Below are 21,501 nucleotides of genomic sequence, written 5' to 3' on the forward strand. Positions count from 1 at the left end.
AGGTGGCTCTTTTGTGTTCCAGCGCTGGAGAGTGTTTACTTTACCTCTCTAAAAACACTAAGATTGTTCGGCCAGAGCCAGGCTTATCCTGCCTCTAAAAGTGTGACCTATATTAAACAGAAATCCATAGAGTGCATTTCAGAAAGATTTGGGCCATGTAACTGTAAATGGAACTTGCGTTGAAATACTCTGAAACGCATGTCTCTCATATTCATATGTTAGCATTTTTGCACATTGCATATAACTTACAGTAAAAGTTTCATTAATGTTGAATCAAAAATCATTCAATTTTATGACACCAGGTTAGAAAGAAAAGTGGTTTCCGTGCAGAACAAGTTGCACTTTTATTTTTTAATTTTTTTATGTACAAATGAATCATGCTCAGGAAGGGCAGGGATGTGTATATTAAGGAAACAAGGAAGGAAACAAGACTTTTAATCAGCATTTGTCAGTAATTGTGGGAGAAATATCCATACAATTTCATGATCTCATTAACTAAGAGAATGGAATACACATTTTATTGCACAAAATGTATGTAATTTGATGTAATAATATTTTACAATATTATATTTTTTACTCTATTTCTGATAAAATAACTGCAGCCTTGCGGAGCACTCCTGTTAAAAAAAAGTCCCAAAAATTATGGACCTTTTTTCTTTTTTTTTTATGTATTAAGACATATATGATGGGGGACTATGAATACACCATTAATTGCACTGTACCTGTGGAGAAAAAAAACCTTTATTATATGATATAATGATATAATATTATATGATATAATATTTCTATACTCCACCACTCTTGGCGTAAATTCTCTGTTAATGTAGCGTAAACTGCAAAAAGCATGTACAGGTACTGCGCACATAGAAGAATCCCTCGTGTGAACCTGCGTATACAAACCTCAAATCCATCCCATTCCTCATACATGATTCATCAGGGATCTGAAACGGAAATGTCAGCTCTCGATTGTACGCTACCTTTGACTAATTTAACAGAAAACTCAACTACAGTCAATAATGAATGATGACATGTAGTGCAGTCATAAAAACAAAACAATAAAACCTTCTTGTCCCCATGAAACTTTAAGTTTTAAAGTTGAAAGTTTCGCTTTAAGTAGGTTATTCAGAGTTTTGTTGGTTGACTTAGTAACAAGTTAATTAGAGATCCATGTTACATACAGAAATTTTAGTGTTTTCTGCTAATTTCTCTGTGATTTTTCTGTGCAGCTGGTTGAAGAACACTGGTGTTATATTATTCGTGAATATAAGCCGGTCACTAAAAGGCACATAAAAACTAAACAATCTCTGGTTGGATGTTTTTCATGACAGTCAAAGTCTCTGTAGGTGGTTATTGGTCAGAATAAGATTAAATCTGGACTATACTTTATCCTAATAGTCAAAAGTCTGGTTATGTGAGACTAATATAATTAAATTCACATTTTACAGTTTAATTCACCTGATTATGTTTTTCGTCTGTAGCTTTCCCCACCTCCCTCTCTCCTACGCTACCTAACATAATGGATAATCAGGAGATGTGCTGAATCCTTAATTGGTATCTGAATGTGAAGTGGCTCTCTGCTAATCTGGCCAGGTGTGATGCCATAACGTCATAGTTTTGTCTCTCGAGACGCTCATTGCTTGAATGATTAGTTCCTGTCTACCCCAACCTCCACCTGGCTAGAGCAATAGAGAATGGATTTCAGTGGTAGTTCACTGCTTGGGTTGGTTGTGTCTTAATTTGTCTCATCATTGGTATTTGCGTTGTTTTGCCATACAGTGGCCCCAAAACTACCAGAAAATCTTCAAATAGGTAATTTTGAACAGTCTGTCTTAAGTTTACTCCTTGTCAATCAATGACTCTAAAACAAACTTTGCTTTTATGTTTTGAATATTTGGCTAATTTATTTTGAGAAATCAAACCGGACTACTTTTACGTTCTTGAACGAATAATTCTCCCAAAAATGAAAATTTGCTGAAATTTTTTTCACCCTCAGACCATCTAAGATGTAGATGAGTTTGTTTCTTCATCAGAACAAATTTGGAAAATTCAGCATTACATCACTTGCTCACAAGTGGATACTCTGCAGTGAATGGGTGCCATCAGAATGAGAGTCCAAACAGCTGATAAAAACATCACAATAATCCACAAGTGATCCACACCACTCCAGTATATAAATGAATGTCTTGAAAACCATCTTCACAATCATTTTATTGTCTTTAGAAGACGTTAATTGATGGACTGGAAGGGGGTGTGAATTGTGATGTTTTTATCAGCTGTTTGGACTCTCATTCTGACGGCACCCATTCACTGCAGAGGATTCACTGATGAGCAAGTGATGCAATGCTGCATTTCTCAAAATCTGTTCCCATGAAGAAACAAAATCATCTACATCTTTCATCAAGGCTTGAGGGTCAGTACATCTTCAGCAACTTTTCATTTTTCAATGAACTATTTCTTAAATGAATGATTTTGGTCTTCTTGGACGGTTCACAATTAATCTTTGCAAACATTTTTTCAGCTTGTCTTCTTTAAAAATGTGATTAGATGTAGTCAGATGAAAATAAATATTATTGTGTTTTGTATTTTAATACAGAATAACTGAATGCACCAATGCATAATATGATTAGGAACATGTATTAAGTATATAGGGTCATCTAAAGCAGGACAACCACCTGCTCACTCTAGCCGGTCTCTTTATCTTTGTGAATGGATTGGGTGGTATTTTTGCCCCCATATCTTATTTGAACTGGTTCGTGTTGATTTTTGTTGTCGTGGAGAGGCCTGATTGTTTTTGTCTCTGTGGAGACCTGTTGAAAGAAGGGAACAAACACTGTGCAATGAAGCACCAAAGTTTATCAAATCTGTTTTAACAGCTGACTACCCTTACACACTTCTCATGAGCAGGACATCAAGCAGTGCTTTAACAAAGTCATAAGTTAAGAGAGTTTTCCTGGCTTTCTTGTTTTTAGAAAATGTAATAGACTTCAATAAGGAAACTACATTATTTTTACTGTTTTCCAGACGGACTCAGCATGTCATTGTAGCTGATGTCATAATCATGTAATGTTTCTCCTGCTCTGGATCTTTATAGCGTCCTGTGTGACCGTAATATTGTCAAATCTCTGAATATTTATATGTCTGTGAATGCAAGACCACTGGTTTTCTCTGGGTGGGAGGAGAGCAGTGGGTGGCACTGCTGGCAGACCGTATCATCGGACACGTGTTGGCCAGCCCCCATCGCTGGCAAACAGGAAATTAATAGTGTTGGTTATGTCACTGTCTCAGTAATCCTTCTGCAGTCGACACTAGTGCGTATGTGTCTTTACGTGTCTGCATACACGTTTGTATTCTTTCTTATGAAGGGCCATCTTTACGAATTTGACTTGAAAATATTCCACTGACATATAGCTCATTTATTTTTGGAATACATTAAAATGTAATTCATATATACAGTCACCTGAATGGACCATTTCTGTTTTTTATTTCTGATCTAAAATGATTTTTTAAATATTTTTTGGGTGGTAGAGAGTCAGAAATGTCAGGGTGGTACAACAGCCCAGACATCAAGAAGAAAAAAAAAATCCTGAAAACAATGAAACTATTAAAACCTTAGTAGTTTGTCATATTCTTTGATTATTATTTCTATATTATTTAATTTTACTTGTTATTCATATTTGAAACAAAAGTTCTCTGCCAAATCAAAGTCATGTGGTGCAACCAACATGCAGAAGTATGAAGTAAAGGAAACAGTTATAGGCAGTGGTGCTAATTATAAGTATAACCCCACATTATAAAACACCAAAACAAAATGAAACTGGATTTTAACAAGGCAGGTAAATTACAGTTTGAATCTGGATAGACAATAGTGTTAAATTCTTGTCTTGTGGTCTAAATTCTATGTATGGCATAAATTGATAAAGATCTGATGCTAAACTGATGCTTTTTCGCTCTGTTGAGGATCTCATGTGAGATTATGGAGGTCAGGGCTCTGTGGGGGGAGGAGGGGAATCACACTAATCTTTACTCTCACTCCGCACTACAGCATTATTACTCAGGCTTTATTTAGTCACAGTCCTGCCACATGTGCTATGGGAATCCCATGCAAACCTGACCCACCAGCATGCACACGTTTGGTCAATACTGTTACTTTAGAAGTGTGCTTAATTACCATAAACACTACACTAGTTTATTGTGGATGGTTGGCTAGGTCTGGTGGTTTCTAGTAAGTCAGAACATTTGAAGTCACTGTAAATGATCTGAGGTTTTGTATCATTCATGTTTTTAGTACAAATCTGCAGGATGAGTGAAATGGTTTGACAAGTATTATTTTCTTTCCTATGTTGACACTTGGGTGGCCCTGCACATGACATGCAGAAAACAAATAGTAATTAATTAAATACATAATTTTAACTAAGGGCAAAAGATGGCTTCATAGCTGGACTATAAGTCACAAAAAATTTAGATTTCATTGTGGTCTTAAAATACTTAGGGTTTCAGTCCAATCCAATGATGTTCCTTTGATTTAATAAACTGCATGTAAACATGTATCTTCTGCTTTATTTGTAGATAAATTCAATGCCTATGTGACACTGAAAGTGCAAAATGTGAAGAGTACCACCATCACTGTGAGGGGAGACCAGCCGTGCTGGGAGCAGGACTTCATGTTGTAAGTTCTTCCTTCACAATCCTTCACTGTAACACCACTTCCCAGACAGCTAGTCATTCATCTGTCACGACAGTGAGAGATATCTAACCTGGCAAACACACCACTCTCTGATGTAAAGCTTTTGTTGGCAAATTAATGAACGCCGCTCAGCCGCCAAGATAACAACCCCAATAATCAGGCTGATGCGTTACGTTCCACATCTAGATCCAGTTGGTTTCTTAAAGGTGAAACGTGTTATTTTCTGTGTTCAAATACAATCTTTTATGATTAACATGTTGGGATTTCCCAGCAATGATCTCAGAGGAGACCGTACCTCTCTGTTCCATAACAATGAGGAAAAATTCTGATGAAAAAAGGGTGAATAACCCTTTATAATCAGTGATGCTGTCTACACTGGCATGACGCTACCAATCCCTGACAGTAAACAAATGACTCGTTCTATTTATGAGCTACTGACGCGGTGTACAAATTATTTTCAACCGTTGCTTCATCGTGTCCAGTGTAGACGGACTTTAGCTGTTGTGGATCAGTGCGACACGACATTTGTTGCACCTGGTATAGCAGCCGTGTCTATTTTTATTACCATAAAAATTTTATTAAAATGATCCGATTAATCATCATAATAAATGAGTGATTACTGGACTATCAAAATAATCATTAGTGACAGTCCAATGATCAGATTTAGCACCATGTTTGAAAGTGACCTTGTTTGATCACTTTCACTTTGTGCCAAGCTTCAGTGAATATTGCATGACACTGTACATGGGGCTTTTTGGTTTCAATATTTGATATATATCCATATAATAAAACAATAGCATATAAACCACTTACAACTCTACATTTTAAGACAAAATTTGTATATAACAGTCTTATGACTATCACCCAGATACCATGGCAAATTTCCAAAGACATGAAACTGGCTCTGTGTTTCTTGTAGCTTATTTGTTTTCTCTCAGAGATTTATATCTGTTTATTTAAATTCCCGCCCTGTCCTCATATTACATCCATGCGTTTGGTCTCAGGTGTTGGATGTGTTTTTTTTTGCATAGTCACAGGCACTATTTAGCAGGGATGTGGCTATCTATAGTTTCTCAGCTTGTCTCGACTGTTGTTTCACACTTGTCGGATTACTCTGTATGTATTTGAGATTTTTCTTTGAATGTTAAAAATTATGCACTTTTTGTACTTTAATACTAAATATTAGTAAATTAATTGCTGTAGATCAGTGGTACGCAACCAAATTTACATGTTAAAAATGTTTACTTCTTCAATTATATCTGTTTACTTGATGAAATATGGAAGGAATGATTTTTATGTTTTTTATGACTAAATTAATAACTTCCATATTTACGAGCCATTAAATGATGTCATTCAATCAGCAAAAGTGATACAATGCTGACTATAGGTCATTGAAAATGAAAGCATTTATTTATTGTTTGTGTACTTCTGGTTTCCACGGTAACAGTGACTCATTTGATTGGTTGAATTGGCTTCAGAATTATGGGTAATGTAGTTGTTCACCAGTGTAATAAAGTAGTAAACCAAATGCTGAAATGTTGCTGCATAAACTGGTACAATTGCACCACTGCTCATACAGCGGGTAGAAGTAGAGCGTGTGGAAAACATCAAGTTCCTGGTTATCCACATTTCAGCAGACCTCACTTTGGCCCTGAACACCACCTACCTGGTTACCTCCTCCTCTCGGCTCTTGATCAATTTCTGTAGGAGAGCCATAGAAAGCATCCTATGCTATTGTGGTACTTTGTGGTATGCCAACTGCACAGCACAGGACAGGAAGGACTTGACTCAGGTGGTTAAGACTGCACAGAGGATTGTTGGGGATCCACTTCCAGATCTGGACTTGATCTATGTAGAACGCCTCCAGAAGAAGGCCAGGAACATTGCTGCAGATCCCACCCATCCGAGTCATGGACTGTTTGACCCCCTGCCCTCAGGCTGGAGGTACAGGTCCATAAAAGTACATACAATTAGACTGAGAACAGCTTTTTTCCAGGAGCTGTGACCTCTATTACACCCCTTGCACTCACTCCCTCCAGCTAATGACAAATTTTGCACTTTATTTTGTGGTAACTGTTGTCTCTTTTTTTAAAGTTGTTGTTGTTGTTCTTTTGTTTAGTTTATTTGAGACTCACCAGACAGAATTTTGTTGTACCCATGTACAATGACAGTAAAGTAAATTGAAGTTTTTGAGTTAATTTTGTCCCAGGCCTAATCAATTTTAGGTTTGTCCTCAGGGACAGTAATGTACCCTCATTCCCAATGATGACTTCGTGCTCTCTTGTCCTAATGGAACTTCAGAAAGCCAGATGTCATCATTATTGAACAGAGCCCTTCAATCTAGTCAGGCTTTGTGTCATTGCTCTCAAAGAAGTATTTGAAAGCAGTGTTGAGGTTAATGAAATAACGTTTGATTCCTCTGGGACTAACAAAGGCCACCAGAGGGGATTGAGTAGATGAGTAGAGACTGATCATGTATTGATTATTGGTTATATATTATATGTGATGCTTTCTTTCCTTAATACATTCTTAGTGTTACTGTGAAAGAGTCATTTTGTGCATCACAATCCATCTCAAAGCCATACTGTTATTTATGTGTCATACACCATTCAAAAGTCAGTAAGGTTTGTTTGAAAGAAGTATCTTGTGTTCACAAAGGCTTTATTTATTTGATGAAAAATACAGTAAAAAACCTGTAATATTGTGAATTATTATTATTATTATTTAAAATAACTTTTTTTTTTATATTAAAATGCAATTGATTGCTGTGATGTAAAGCTACATTTTCAGCATCATTATTTGGTGTTCAAGAAACATTTATTATCAATCTTGGAAACCATTATGCTGACTAAATATTTTATGTAAACTGATTAAAAATGTTTATTTTTTTAACATAAGTTCAATAAAACAGCATTTATTTGAATTGGAAATCTTTGGTAACATTATAAATGTCTATACTGTCACTTTTTAAATCAATTTAATGCATTCTTGCTAAATCAAAGTATTAATTTAAAATCTCACTGACCACAAACCTTTGAACAGAAGTCTACGCTATATAATAATTATTAGTTCTTTAAAAGTTGATTTGTATCGTTTATGCCTTCGTCTTTCTGACTTTTGTTTTGTGTAAATCTTTCATAAAATGATCGGTACATCATGGCCTTGAATGTAATGTAAAAGAATGCAATTTTCTTTTCAGATTTACACTGAAAAAGTGTTTTTATAAACAATGCATTTTGATTCACTCATTGAATTATAACAATACTTCATCCTGATGTACTGTGCTAGCTAAACAAGCTTTTTCTTAACCAGTTAGCACTATGCTAAGCTAGTAGGCTAAACTGAATGCAAACTTAAAACCGAAAAAGGCTGGTTTACCATGTGAAAAATGCAAGTCTTATCACTTTAAATGTATTATTGAAGTGTCTTTCATGTACATACAATGTAGAATGATTTTAATAACTGCCTAAATCAAATAAAAGCGATATTACTAGTGTTTGAGAGCACATTAACTAAAGATTGGCTAAACATTACAGTATGTGATGTAACAGTGTCGTTTTATAAAATAGCCTATAGTTGAACCGTATTTATGGGTTGCCTACATTTGCTTTGAACAAATTCAGTCAATTAAGGTTAAGCCAGAGAAACCTACACACTTTCATCTGTTTGCCCTCTTTCTGAGCCTGTTTGACTAGCTTGAATAATTATGATGATATAACCATATTGCCAATGGGATTACGTCTGTTTATATAGCTCCTCAATTGTTTGTTTGATCAAAGGGCAAAGTTATTGTATCATTTAGACGTGTCACGAGTTCAGCTGTTCTGTGTGAACCTCCATACGACCCTGTGGGTGAGTTTGAGACGTCACATCTCTCAGGATCGGCATTTTTAGCGTGCGTACATGGCGTCAGCAAGCTCTAACTATCTCTATAGAAACCTATCAATTAATAATTACTCCGCCCATTGTCACTTGCCATGTTCTGGAAAACTAACAAGGGCAAAAAAAGAGAAATGAGCAAACAAGGGGCTCTCCGGGGGTCTAAAACCATCTCATCCTCACCACACTTTGGAAACAATTGAAAGTCTAAATGTATAATGAATGGATTTCCAAATGTTCCTCTTTAGCTGCTGCACTCGTGTGCTTTGGTGTTCTCTATTATATTACAAGCAGATTGGCAGATAAAAGCCACATTTGTCTCATTCAGTTGTAGAAAAGGCTTGCATCCTGTTAGCAGATGGTGTGAAGCCATTGTTATGGAGCAAGCTTTTACCAGCACAAATATTAAAATTTTTACACTGTACTGTTTAATTATGCAGTGCAGACTTCAGCATTTGTATAGTGATTTGAACTAATTTATGACTTGTTAGACACACCTGATGTACAAATAAACTAAACCTTGCATTGAATATAAATTAATGTCATTGTGCTTAAAATATTTGCAGTAAGTGTTTCTCTAAGCTTCTCAAACACAGAATGTTGTCTTACTTGATTTAAAATGTTTTGTGCATTTGTTTTTCTTAGTGATGAGACTTTTACCTGCCCAATTAGTGCCATAATTATAATACATATTAAATTCCCTTAAAATTTCACTGAACGATTAAAAATCTAGTCTGCTATGCTTTTATCGCATGTTTGAGTCAGCTGTATAATGCTTTTCTTAAAGCTGCAGTCGGTAACTTTTGATGCTCTTGCGGTTAATAAACAGAACTGCTTTGGTCTCGGGAAGAACATTGCAGCTGGAGCTACTTCTCTGTATATGCACACTAAAAAATGTTGGGTTAAAAATAACCTAACCTGTAACCCAACTATGGGTTGGTATAGCACCTTCCCATCAATGGGTTATTTTAACCCAACCCATTGGGTTAAAATCCTGTTGGGTTAAAAGTTACCCAACAGTTCAGCTAATTATTTATATTAATTAACATGAGTATTTTTATTAAAAATTAATTAATACAACCATATTTTTAAACTACTTTTGTTGTAAATTTCAGATTTTATTTTAATATGCAAATAACACATTTACAAATATATTTTACAATATTTTATTTAAATGTACAAGAATGTGTAAAAATACAACTCACATTTTCAAGATGTACATATCTGTCGATTCATATTCGCATCAAAACACACAAATGTACTAATACAGTTCACAGCTGTGGCCTAATGGTTAGAGTTGGACCTGTAACCTGAAAGTCGCAGGTTTGAGTCTCGGTGCTGACAGGAGTTGTAGGTGGAGGGAGTGAATGAACACCACTCTCTTCCTCTCTCAATACCCATGGCTGAAGTGCCCTTGAGCAAGGCACTAAACCTCCAGTTGCTTTCCGGGCACTGGATCTATAGCTGCCCACTGCTGTGGGTGTGTGTTCACTTCTCACTGCTGTGTTTGTGCACTTGGATGGGCTAAATGCAGAGCACCAATACGGAGTATGGGTTACCACACTTGGCAAATGTTATGACTTTCAAATAAAATGAACATAACATGTAATAATAAAACAAAAAATAATCCTAAAATACTAGCTGCTGGACCTACTGAAGATCAATAAAACAAAAAATTATTTTATTGATTACTAAATACAAAGTTTTTAAGGAGGACACAGTGTGCAGAAGAAACTATTAAAGACTGTGTGTTCCAAAAACTCTCAAATGGGAGCAGAGGGCTTAGGGTAGTAGATGTCATATACAAAGAAATGTTTGAAACACAGATCGACTGCTTGTCGTCTTCTGTTCCATCGCCTCGCCGTTTAAAATAATAAAATCTTGGGAGGAGTTTTCCTTGTCACCAAGCATCAGGACATGTGGATTCTGGCTTGTCTCGTGATTCAAGAACAGCACTATGTTAATGCCAACCTTAATAAAAGAATAAAAAAAACAAAGTTCAGTTAACATGCATTGTGATGATATTTTATTGATACACTCACTTTACAAATGATTGAATTTAAATGAGTTAAACGCTATAACGAATTTAAATTGGTTAAAGTGATAATTCACCCAAAAATTTTAATTATTTTACGTCTTTTTTTTTTTTTTTTTTTTTTTTTAATATCTCCTTGGAACAATTTGTATTGTACAAGGTGTGTCTTATACAAAATAAATAAAGTTGACTTGACTACACAGGGCACTGCAATTTTAAGTTTTGCTTTTACTTACAGGTTGAATGTCAATGAAGTACAGCTTCATTTCTGTGTATGATGTGCACACCATTTTTCCATTTGTGTGGTATGGTGCAGATGGCAGGAAGGGTTTTAAAAACCATTTCTGCACAAAGGCCTTTAAATGACAAAAGTACAGAGAAAGCACAAGTAAAAAAAAAAAACTAAGCTAACAGTTTAAATTTTTACAGTCTTTGTGGGGATCCACTCCAGAAAATTAGTGGCAATATTTGCGGCTAATGGGAGTAAATTTTCCCACCCTTTACCCTTTGACTGATTTGGACTTGTAGGGAGGAACAATAGTACACTGTTAATGAAAGGAAGCTTTGTTGGACGGAATGCGGCAATGCACTTATTTCACTTCATTTGTCTTTTTTCATAATTTTTTTAAGTCATAGGTCTAAGTAAAATTGAAAATGTGTCATTAATTTTAATTGGTTACTTACCTTGAAATGTTTCCGTTAACAGGCAGAAATTCTATTGTTGCAATTTTTTCTTCACGAAAATTCCATTGTCTAAAACATAAGTATAAACACATGGTCCGTGCGGCTTTTATAGCTTAATTCTAATGATATCGTCAAACTTTGACATTTCACCAGACATTTTTATTAACTTGAAGTAATACTTGTCTGAAAAGTTTTGCAGCTAATCTTTTAATGTATTAATGCTTGCGAACAAACAGGAATATCATTAATTTACAATCGATTCGATTCTCTGGGGGAAACAAACAGACTTAAGGGAATTAAAACTTTTTTTAACGTATAAAAAAATTATAATTAACAGATCAGACACATTACTTCATGTTCTAACAGTTATATGCATCATACAATTATATTAAGTTACTTACCCTTCATAATCATGCAGGCTGCCGCTGATGTCTGCGCTGAGTCGCTGACTGGACCATTACAATTTGAACCGGAGTGAAGCGGGAAACATATTTAACCCAACAGTTGGGTTATAACTAAAAATGACCCAACAACGAAAAAGAAATGACCCAACAAATTTTAAGATGACCCAATATGTCTAACCCAACGGTTGGGTTAAAAAAACAACCCAACGTTTTTTACTGTGTGTTTATGAAGAATCACAAAGGTACTGGGTTACCCTGCGCGGTACCCCCGAAGCAATCTAAAATAGTCAGAATATAAACACTTATTATAGGTGTACCCTTGTGATTCAGGACAGGCTAAAAACACAATTTGGAAAATGGATTCATGTTTTTTTCTTTTCTGTGTCAGACTTGGACATTTTGTATATTTATGCACAAAAAGTATTTTCGTTGCTTCAAAATTAAGTTTGAACCACTGATGTCGCATGGACTATTTTAACAGTGTCCTGGCTACGTTTCTGGGCCTTGAATGTGGTAGTTCCCTTAATAATTATGGTTGGGTATCGATTTTTTTTTTTTTTTTTACTCACCTGTGCCATTTTGATACTCTTAAAGTGCCTAAACTGTGCCTGAAGCGATACTTAAAAAAATAAAATAAAAAAGGTGCCACATAAAACCTATGGATAACATTAAAGAACATTAAAATTATTTAAAATAAATCCATGGTTTCACACACTCCTTGGATGCTCTCATTTCCCAAGTTGTGCTTTCCTGATAAATGTATTTTGTGATCTGGGTTAAAATGAGTGCTGTCTGTCACTGTCTTTAATCAGTTCTGTGAATGACTGTATACTAATTCTTTATAAAGTAGCAACAATATAATTTATAATAACAGTAATAATAAAAGACAGATTGGATGATGGAGCACCGGCTGTTGTCAGACTGGTTGTGCATTCAAAAATCTCACTTGATTATTATCAAAATTAATGGCAAAATTAATGTTTGGAAATGTAAACTGATATTTTCTACTGACACACTACAGCAAAATATATAAATAACTGTCCGAACACCATTCTTTCACTGTAAACCCTGATAAGTTCACAGAACTCAAAAAATATTTTGTAACAGATTACACAAAAACATTTAAGTGATGTTTTTAAATGTTTTAAGTTTACATAAACTTAAAAAAATTAATTCCAGTTGCCTTAAATTATCTCAGAGTTATCTTAAATAATTATATTTCTGAACTTATAATTAGGAAGTAATTCATTCATAATTTTATCTATTTTTCAACTCCTATAATGTGGGAAATACACTCAAAATTAGGCTTTTGCTGTCCATCCTCAGTCTAACCACAGGCTCTACTCTTCACCACAACGGTAACACTACAAATCCAACATAACATAAACTTTTGTGAAATCTAATATAACACAACATTTATGTATTAACTTATGTCCCTCTATGTTAATCTTGTGTAAAAACACACAAAATAACACTTAATTTCTAAATTTATTTTCCTTGTTTTCTGAAGCAAAGCATGCTGGAAACTAGAAAACACAATCATTTTAAGTTCACCTCACTACAACAAATTTTTGAGTTAACATAACTTATTTAAATTAAGTCCAATGAACTTTCGTTATTATTTGAGTGCAATTAACTAATTTCATTTGATTAATTTCACTGTTCGGTTTTACAGTGTTGGGGTGAAAATAGTAACGTGCCTAAGACTTTTGCACAGTAGTGTATAAATAAATTAAGTATATTTAAATAAGTATTATTTAAGTGCGCATTCTTACTGTATGTGTTGAGGGCTACATTTTCGCTGGAGGAAACAGCTGTGGTGTGATGAGCTGTGAACGGAGTGAAAACTTTACAGTAGATGAGAAACAGATTGCTCCCTCGAGACCTTTAGTAAACCTTATTTATTGCAAAGAACTGCACAGAAACAGAAATTCTAACAATCTATCAATAAACACACACCTTGTGTCCTCTGTTTGTGTTTGAGTCCGCTCTGCAGCAGTCTGCAGATTGAAGAGCGCGCTGAAAGACGGGGAGGAGACAGGTTTGATGCCTTTTTATATGAAATTTAAGGGGACTGACTCTGTGGCGATCGCAAATTTGTGTACAGTTTATGGAGATAAACGCTATAGCCCTGCTAAAGAGCCCAGCGACGCCCATGCTTCTTGTGTCAATTTCAGAGAACCAGGACAAATATTTCAATCGATCGCTTAGGCATTTCAGAGGAACCAAAATTAATCACCAAAATCTGCGATTTCTGATTTGGTTCGGTGCATACCGGTTCCATAGGTACCGGTGCCATATTAGCACAGGGTTTCGGTACCCAACCCCAGTAATAATGACAGAATTGTTTTTTTGCCAAACTATCCCTTTAAGGCTGGAAAGGCTCCAATGAGATGATCCTTAAAGAAACTATTAGTACGATTTTTATAGTATGTTCAAAATATATTATGGGCTTTTATAATGTACCTAAAATAAAAAACTAAATGGTTGCAATTGCCGCTTACAAAAACGAACAAAAAAACGACACCTTTTGAAGTATCTTTTGTTGTGTTGTGACTTTTAGTGAGATCAGCCGGCTGGACCTGGGCCTCATTGTAGAGGTGTGGAACAAAGGTCTCATCTGGGACACCATGTTAGGAACGGCCTGGATCCCACTCAAAAGCATCTGCCATTCAGAGGAGGTCAGGAAGTCATGCACATCTCACAAAATCTCACATTATTCCATGATAAAATAAGTTTCTTATGGAATGTTTGTAGTGGTTTTATTTCAGTGAACTTGGTCATCAAGCATCAAGCTGTCCTAAATATTCCTCTCTTTCATATGTTTATACTGTAATGATTAACCTTTCCTCTGAACAGGAGGGCCCTGGTGATTGGATATTTCTGGACTCTGAAGTTCTGATGAAGGCAGATGAGATATATGGGACTAAAAATCCAACTCCACATCGGGTCCTGCTGGACACTCGCTTTGAACTGCCCTTCGGTGAGACTGACTCTTTAAAATTTCTTTGTGTAATTAAAATAAAAGTACATCCTTTTGTGTTGTTTTTCATCATTCATAGAACCATTCATAAGTTTAGGGTGATTAAGAATTTTGTTTTTTAAGAATCGATTTTTACATTATCACCATTTCTCTGCAAGGACGCATCAAGAAGATAGAAATTGACACTAAAGACATTTATAATGTTACACTAGATTTTAGTTTCAAATGGATTCTGTTCTTTTTATACTAAACACTAAAGTAATGATGCTGGAAATTCACCTTTGCATCACAGGAATTGCATTTTACATCAAAATAGAAAACAGTCATTTTAAATTGTAATATTTCACAATATTACTGTTTTTACTATATTTTTGATCAAGAAATGGTGACCTGAAGAGTGTTCTATAAAACTTTTGAATGGTAGTGTTATTCCAAACTTACTAGAGGAGCACAAAATGAGAAATTGTAACAGTCCCCAAGCACTGTCTGGCACCTGAATGTAAAAGAGCAGCATGGACATTTTTCAGAACTTCTTATTTTGTCTTCCACATTAAGAATGGATTGCTGATCTGTTATTTGGAAACGCAGCTGCTTGAGATCAATCCCATCTGTCTCTCTGGTGCTTTTGGGTTCCATTGATTTGTTGAATGTCATCAGGGTTGAGTGGATCTGCTTGCTTTTTAATAAAACAGTTTTCAGACTGTCTCTCTAAAACTGCTGATTTATCCAGAATACAGTGGTGTAATGTTAAAAAGTGACAAATGTTGGGGGGATTTTTCAAATTAAATGCTATCAAATAAAAACAAGCAAAGTTTTTTTGACTTAATTGGCACTGTTTCCTGAGAAAATTCTATGTAACCTAGTGTGACAAGGATCCCTATAGTGGAGATATAAAAGGAGGCTTGGGCTTTTCATTTGCTGGTTGAATTATCACTTTGAATTGCACCTCTTTGTGTAAGACTTAACAAAAATAATTACATTTTTGCCAGCTGTGCCTCCATTGTTAGTGGAGCTATGGGCTGTAAATAAAGTGTGCGGCAGTGATCACGCTGCAGGTTGTTGGGATGTGAAAGGTCGGACCTTCGTAAGTGGCACATTTGTCCTGATACCTGCCATTGATCCCATTCATAAGCCAGGCTGTTTTATCTGAGCACTTTGAAGCTGCTCTCCTCATGTGCCGTATCCCATGTGTCTTCAAAGGGAGCTGCACACAGTATCAGATGCTTTGTACACAACTGGACCCAATTCCAATTGGTTTTCAAATTTGGTTCTCAGGACTGACAGTCCGCCATTTTGCAGGGCAATTTGATTTAATTGTTCAGACAAGCTAGTCACTGATCAATACATCACACTGTAAAACAATTTGTTGAAATTTACTAGCCATTCCTAAGTGAAAATTGTTTTAAAGAAACGGCAAGTAACAATTAAATTAAACAGGATTTTTAAGTAGAAGGACTAATTTTGTTTATTTACAACAGTAAATTTAGTTTTATTTATAACTAAAGTTATAAAAAAATTCAAAGCTTAGTTTTTATTTATAACTAAAAATTCACTTTTTACAGTGGAGCTGTCATAGCAATGACTATGACTCGTTTCCACCGAGCGGTATGGTTCGGTACAGTACGGTACGCAATTATTTCCATTTTCACTGTCAGAAGTTGTGAATGGTACCAAAGTAGCGAACCGTATCGTACCACTTTTTTGGTACCCTTCCGTTTGGGTACCTAGCACAGCAAAGGGTACAAAATGGGTGGAGCTAAACTCACTGCAGAACATTGATTGGTTGGCTAGAATCATTGCTTTGAGTGATACAAGGAGATAAAGCTTCTCCTTCACTCGTTCCGCTCTCTCTACTATCGTGTTGAACTTATTTACACAAGAGTGCGCAAACACAAAAAAATATTAACGCATTTTATCATTTTATATTTTCTCACAGCTGTTCTCAACATGCGTTCTTGTCTGTTCTTGTGGGCTTGTGAAACATCATTGCCCACAAGCCCGCGTAATTTCCTTAATATTACTGTTATTGTGTAATGAAATGTAGTTTTAAGAGTTTTTCAGATGAGAATGTAACTGTTTAAAAATCAAATCTGTGGTTTAATTTATGAAAATAGAGCCTATTTGAAAATTAGCAGATTTCGTAGCTCCAGGCGATCACCGGGCAGTCGGTGCTCTTGTATCCACTGAGAGCAGCCTTAGCTCAGCTAATCCTTCCGACATTTCCCGCTGGCTCTGATGTCTCTGTAGTGATTAAACACGAGATACAATATGTTTTGAGTTGGCTATGTTTGAAAGGCATTCATGGTCCATGAATCTGTTTTTTGTGGTCAAATCATTTTGGCTGAGTACAAAGTTATGTTTTACATTATTTATTTAATTTGAACTTTACTGTAGTACACAGCAATGACTTTGTATCATACGGTTGACTGAACCGTTTGCTTTTGTCTTTATTTCCTCTTATATAAGCCTCTTATACTTTGTACTCATACTTTTATTATGGCTATTATTGTTCATTAAAACTGACATTTAACAAAAAGAGGCAGAGTTGTTTTTGTTTTTGTTTTTCATTGTCGATCACTACTTTCCAGCATACAATACGCCTTCCAAGCTAGGATAGTATTGGCAGTGGAAACACAAGCCTTATCAGGGTTACCCCTACCAAATCATACTGTACTGAACTGAACTGAACTGTACCGCTCAGTGGAAACAAGCCATAAAACAAGAGTCTGATTGTCCAGACATAAACTGGTTTTAAACTTCATATAATGTGCTTTACTTTTGGATTGCAGACGTTTCTTTGCTGTTCAGACTACCAACAATAGTTTCAAACAACATAATAATGTATTTTAGATCTGGTTTGCAAACATTTTTTGCTGTTAAAACTTCAAACAATGAAACCAATTTCTTAATCTGGTTTCAAAATACCTATGAATGTGTTTTACTGTAGATTTGGTTTGAAAACATGTTTTATCTTTTCAGACTAAACAATGAAAACAATTTCAGTTGTTTAGGTAAAAGTTTGTTTCCCCTACCTGTATGGATTTTTGTTGAACTGCTGCACAAATGGTTTGTACATGCTGTTTTTTTATTAATGCACCAGTATAACAAACAAGGCTTGTTTGCTAAGTAACAAATATAGTAAATGTTTTCAGTTTGAACTCAACTAAACTTCTTTTGCCCTTCCACTAAAAATATTGCGGCAAATGGAGCTTCAGTCTGACAGCACAACATCGCCTTTGTTCCTATACTTGCTTTTAAAGTGAAGTGTCAAGTAATGCTGTTTTTCAACTGGCAGACTATTTTTAAGATCCATCGGCCAAGTAGCTCATTATACATTTAAAATGTCTGAATACATAATCATAACGTTTTACCACATGTAAATGGTCTGCATGCGGTTTTATGTCTTGGACTGCAACACTCCTGACGCTCTATGATTTTGCAGAAATCCCAGAGGATGAGGCTCGATACTGGACCGGCAAACTGGAACGCATCAATGCTATGGGCGTTCATGATGAGGTAAGACCTGTGCATGTGCATAAACAGCATGTTTTCAATATTTCAGTACATATGAGCTTTGTTATCAAACAAGAGTCCACACTGACTGTCATTGCATATAAATTATATGAGAAAAGGTTGCATGACAATTTTCTGAATGCATTTATCATTGTCTTTGGCTATAGATGTCGTTGTAATTTGCATCTAAAAGGGAAGTGTAGGCAGTGTTTGATGCCTATTATGTTTCTTTTGCCTAAACAGCTGATTTTTGAGTTGAAACTAATATTAGTTTTATGCATTGTCATAACTGCGAGTTTGTTACTGTAACATTAGTTTTGAAGTAGAAATTGTATATATAAATTGAAAAATATTACATCTTGTTTTACTTTTGATTATAGCTGTTTTTGTGAAAAATTAAAATATTAATAGTTAATATTTACATATTAGAATATTTTATTTAAATGATGTTGACCATTTTAGTAAACATATGAAAGTGTATACCACTTTGACTTTTTGCTTTACACACAAATCATTCCTGGCAGCTTAAAGAATAAGATTTTAGTACTTGAATCTAATTTGGGATGGGTTAAAATAATTTATATTATCTCCACCATTATAGTCATCCTTTTTGTAAGATGCAATAAATTAATCATTATCTTGCCTGTCAGGGCTATTCAGTTATATTGGATACTTATTAATGCTTATATTAAATCATGGCAGGTATGTTGTAGTCTGATATTTATAAATGTAGGTCTGATCATAATAATTTTTTTTTTTTTTTTTTTTGGTTATTTCATAATTAGTGTCACAGCTTTGGTATGTGGTCAGCATGTGTGTGTTCTGAGCAGTTTTTTTTTTTTTTTTTTGGTGTGCATTGTTGTGATCGATTAATAAAATACACATATGGGTATTTGCCTAGGACCTTGTATTGTAATCATTATTTACATTTTATATATATATACTAATATATATATATACTATATATACTAATAATAATATTGTTCATATATTGCTCTACTCCTGCTGTTGGACTATAACATGTCATACCACAGGACCTCAACTTTCAAATATTTTATATCAGATATTATGTGCAGCAGATACACCATGTCAACTGTACATATTTAATTAATGAAGCCAAATCAAGGAAGTCCTTAGATTAACCAGTCTCTTGACACACACACACACACACACACACACACACACACACACACACACACAAACAAACTTATTGAAGTGAGTTTTGCTGTGAATTTGCATGCTATTTAATGGTTATTTTATTTATTGAAATGTGCATGTTCTGTAACTGAGGTTGTTAATTGCTTTAATAGTAATTAATTATAATTTGTACATTATACTTTTTTCTTGTTGTCCCTTACTCCCTTCGTTTACTCTCCTTGTGTCAGTTTCCCTTACAGGATGAAGTAGCGGGACGCCCCCTTCCCTGCGCTGCCTCTCAATGCTGTGAGTGACAACATCCCACACTAGATGGAGCCTCAGCATCATGCCTGATGCTTCACTGTGCTCTCCACTCCTTTACATGCTGCTTCTTGTCACCTCTGAGTAGCGTAAATGTTAACAATCTGTTCACAGCGTATATATTCAAAAATTTTCACTCAAGCACAAGTAAATTCACATTAGAATTGCAATATCAGTCTTTGTAAATGATTTTGTTTTTGCACATCATCTTAAACTCTTGATTTTTAATTTCACCAGGCAACTATTTTGGATGGGCCGACAGTCAGAGTATGTAATGTGTATTCAGATTTTATATAGTAACCCTTTACTCTAGATTATTCCCTGGAACCCCCACTGGTTTCTGTCCCTCAAAATAAATATTCTTTCATATGCACCCCTAAGTGTTGAGATTTTCATGTGCAGTTGCACAGATAAATTAAAATACAAAACAAAGAATGAGTTTTCCCCAACTTTCCTTGAGTTTTGACCTTTTTAAAATGTGTTCTTTGTGTACATTGTGAGCTCCTTGTTTTGATTCTCCTGCACTTACTTCCTTGTACTTGTTTATAACATGTGACTACTTTGTTGCATAGATGAGCAATGAGATTTGGCTTTGACATTTTTAATGTAATCTTTTGTTACATTAACATATTGCATATATAAAAACAGATTTTTTTTCTCATCTGTAATGTTTCCCTGTCTAGCTTTGGATGACCTGGACAGTGCAGTGGATGATAGAGACAGTGACTACAGGAGTGAGACGAGCAGTAGTTTACCTCCACGCTACCACACTACAGCCCAGCCCAACTCTTCACTTCACCAGTATCCCATGGGGCCACGCTTTCAGCAGCACATGGATTCCTGTGCTGACTCTTTGCACAGCTTTGAATTTGACTATAGAGATCACCATGCAAGCAGGTACATTCTGTTCTTATAAGTACTGTATGCATCCATATAGTACTAAGCAGTCTTTGTGTAAAATTACAACACTTTTAGCTCTGAATGTAATGGCTCTGGGATGGTAATTTCCATAACTCAGCTGTGAAATAGCAATTTATATATATATATGGTTGCAGATTATCCCTGTTTGTAATGCTGAACTTTAAACTTGCAATTTGAGGACGGATTTCTAGTCTTTTAGACTTCTGATTTGTGTAAGAGAAAGAAACTGAAATGTGGTATTCTGTGATTGTGGTTAATCAGAGTCTCTTGTGTGGCCCAGTACAGAGCTAATCCGGATAATTCCTTTGCATCAGATCCTTTTTAAAAATACACAGATTGTATTTCTTGTGACCATTAAGTTATGGTTGAAATTACATTTGTGTGTAATTTATGGATTTCTTTATGTATGCATGCATAATTTTGGGGTTTGATTAAAAATTTGTTTATTAGCGAGGTGAAAAGCATTTACTTGTTCAGCAAGGACTGTACTTTTCACTTTACATTTCTGATAATGTGCTTAATTTTTTTTGTTTCATTTCACACCTTTTAGTGCATCACTATTATTATGTTCTTGCTCTCAGCAGCTTATGTCTCTTATGTTGAAATACATATTTTTTCTCTTTCTTTCCCCCTCCTTTTTATCCTCTTCCATCCTTTTTAATCTCTGCTAGAATTCCTAATCATAGGGGTAGAGTTAGGATTGTCCCAGTAGATTCAGGCATGGGTGTGGAGGATTGGGAGGTCAAATACAAACTACAGGGTAAAAGTACCCTTTGTGAGTTCCTTGATCGAGAAGAGCAGGCATGGATTGAGGAACATGGCAGAAAAAATAATCTTTCTCATATTGAAAAGGCCTGTCAGAATCCCATAGCCAGCCAGTTGTCTCCAATCAAAAACAAAAATGCTTCATTAAATGCCGCTTACCCAGAAGGCTATGCTA

At 35.2% G+C, this 21,501-nt stretch overlaps 1 protein-coding gene across 3 annotated transcripts in view; it reads left to right on the forward strand.

Annotated features, from left to right (window-relative positions):
- LOC127966700 (protein unc-13 homolog B) overlaps positions 1–21,501 on the forward strand; it is an 86,287-nt gene that overhangs the window by 12,588 nt on the left and 52,198 nt on the right. For all 3 annotated transcript variants that reach the window (XM_052567882.1, XM_052567883.1, XM_052567884.1), the window contains exons 3-8: positions 4,567–4,666; positions 14,250–14,367; positions 14,546–14,669; positions 18,112–18,185; positions 19,568–19,625; positions 20,324–20,537. In XM_052567882.1, coding sequence (XP_052423842.1) covers positions 4,567–4,666; positions 14,250–14,367; positions 14,546–14,669; positions 18,112–18,185; positions 19,568–19,625; positions 20,324–20,537 — 688 coding nt within the window. The remainder of the gene's footprint in view (positions 1–4,566; positions 4,667–14,249; positions 14,368–14,545; positions 14,670–18,111; positions 18,186–19,567; positions 19,626–20,323; positions 20,538–21,501) is intronic.

The sequence above is a fragment of the Carassius gibelio genome, chromosome B10 (genome assembly GCF_023724105.1).
Source record: "Carassius gibelio isolate Cgi1373 ecotype wild population from Czech Republic chromosome B10, carGib1.2-hapl.c, whole genome shotgun sequence".
Lineage (NCBI taxonomy): Eukaryota > Metazoa > Chordata > Actinopteri > Cypriniformes > Cyprinidae > Carassius > Carassius gibelio.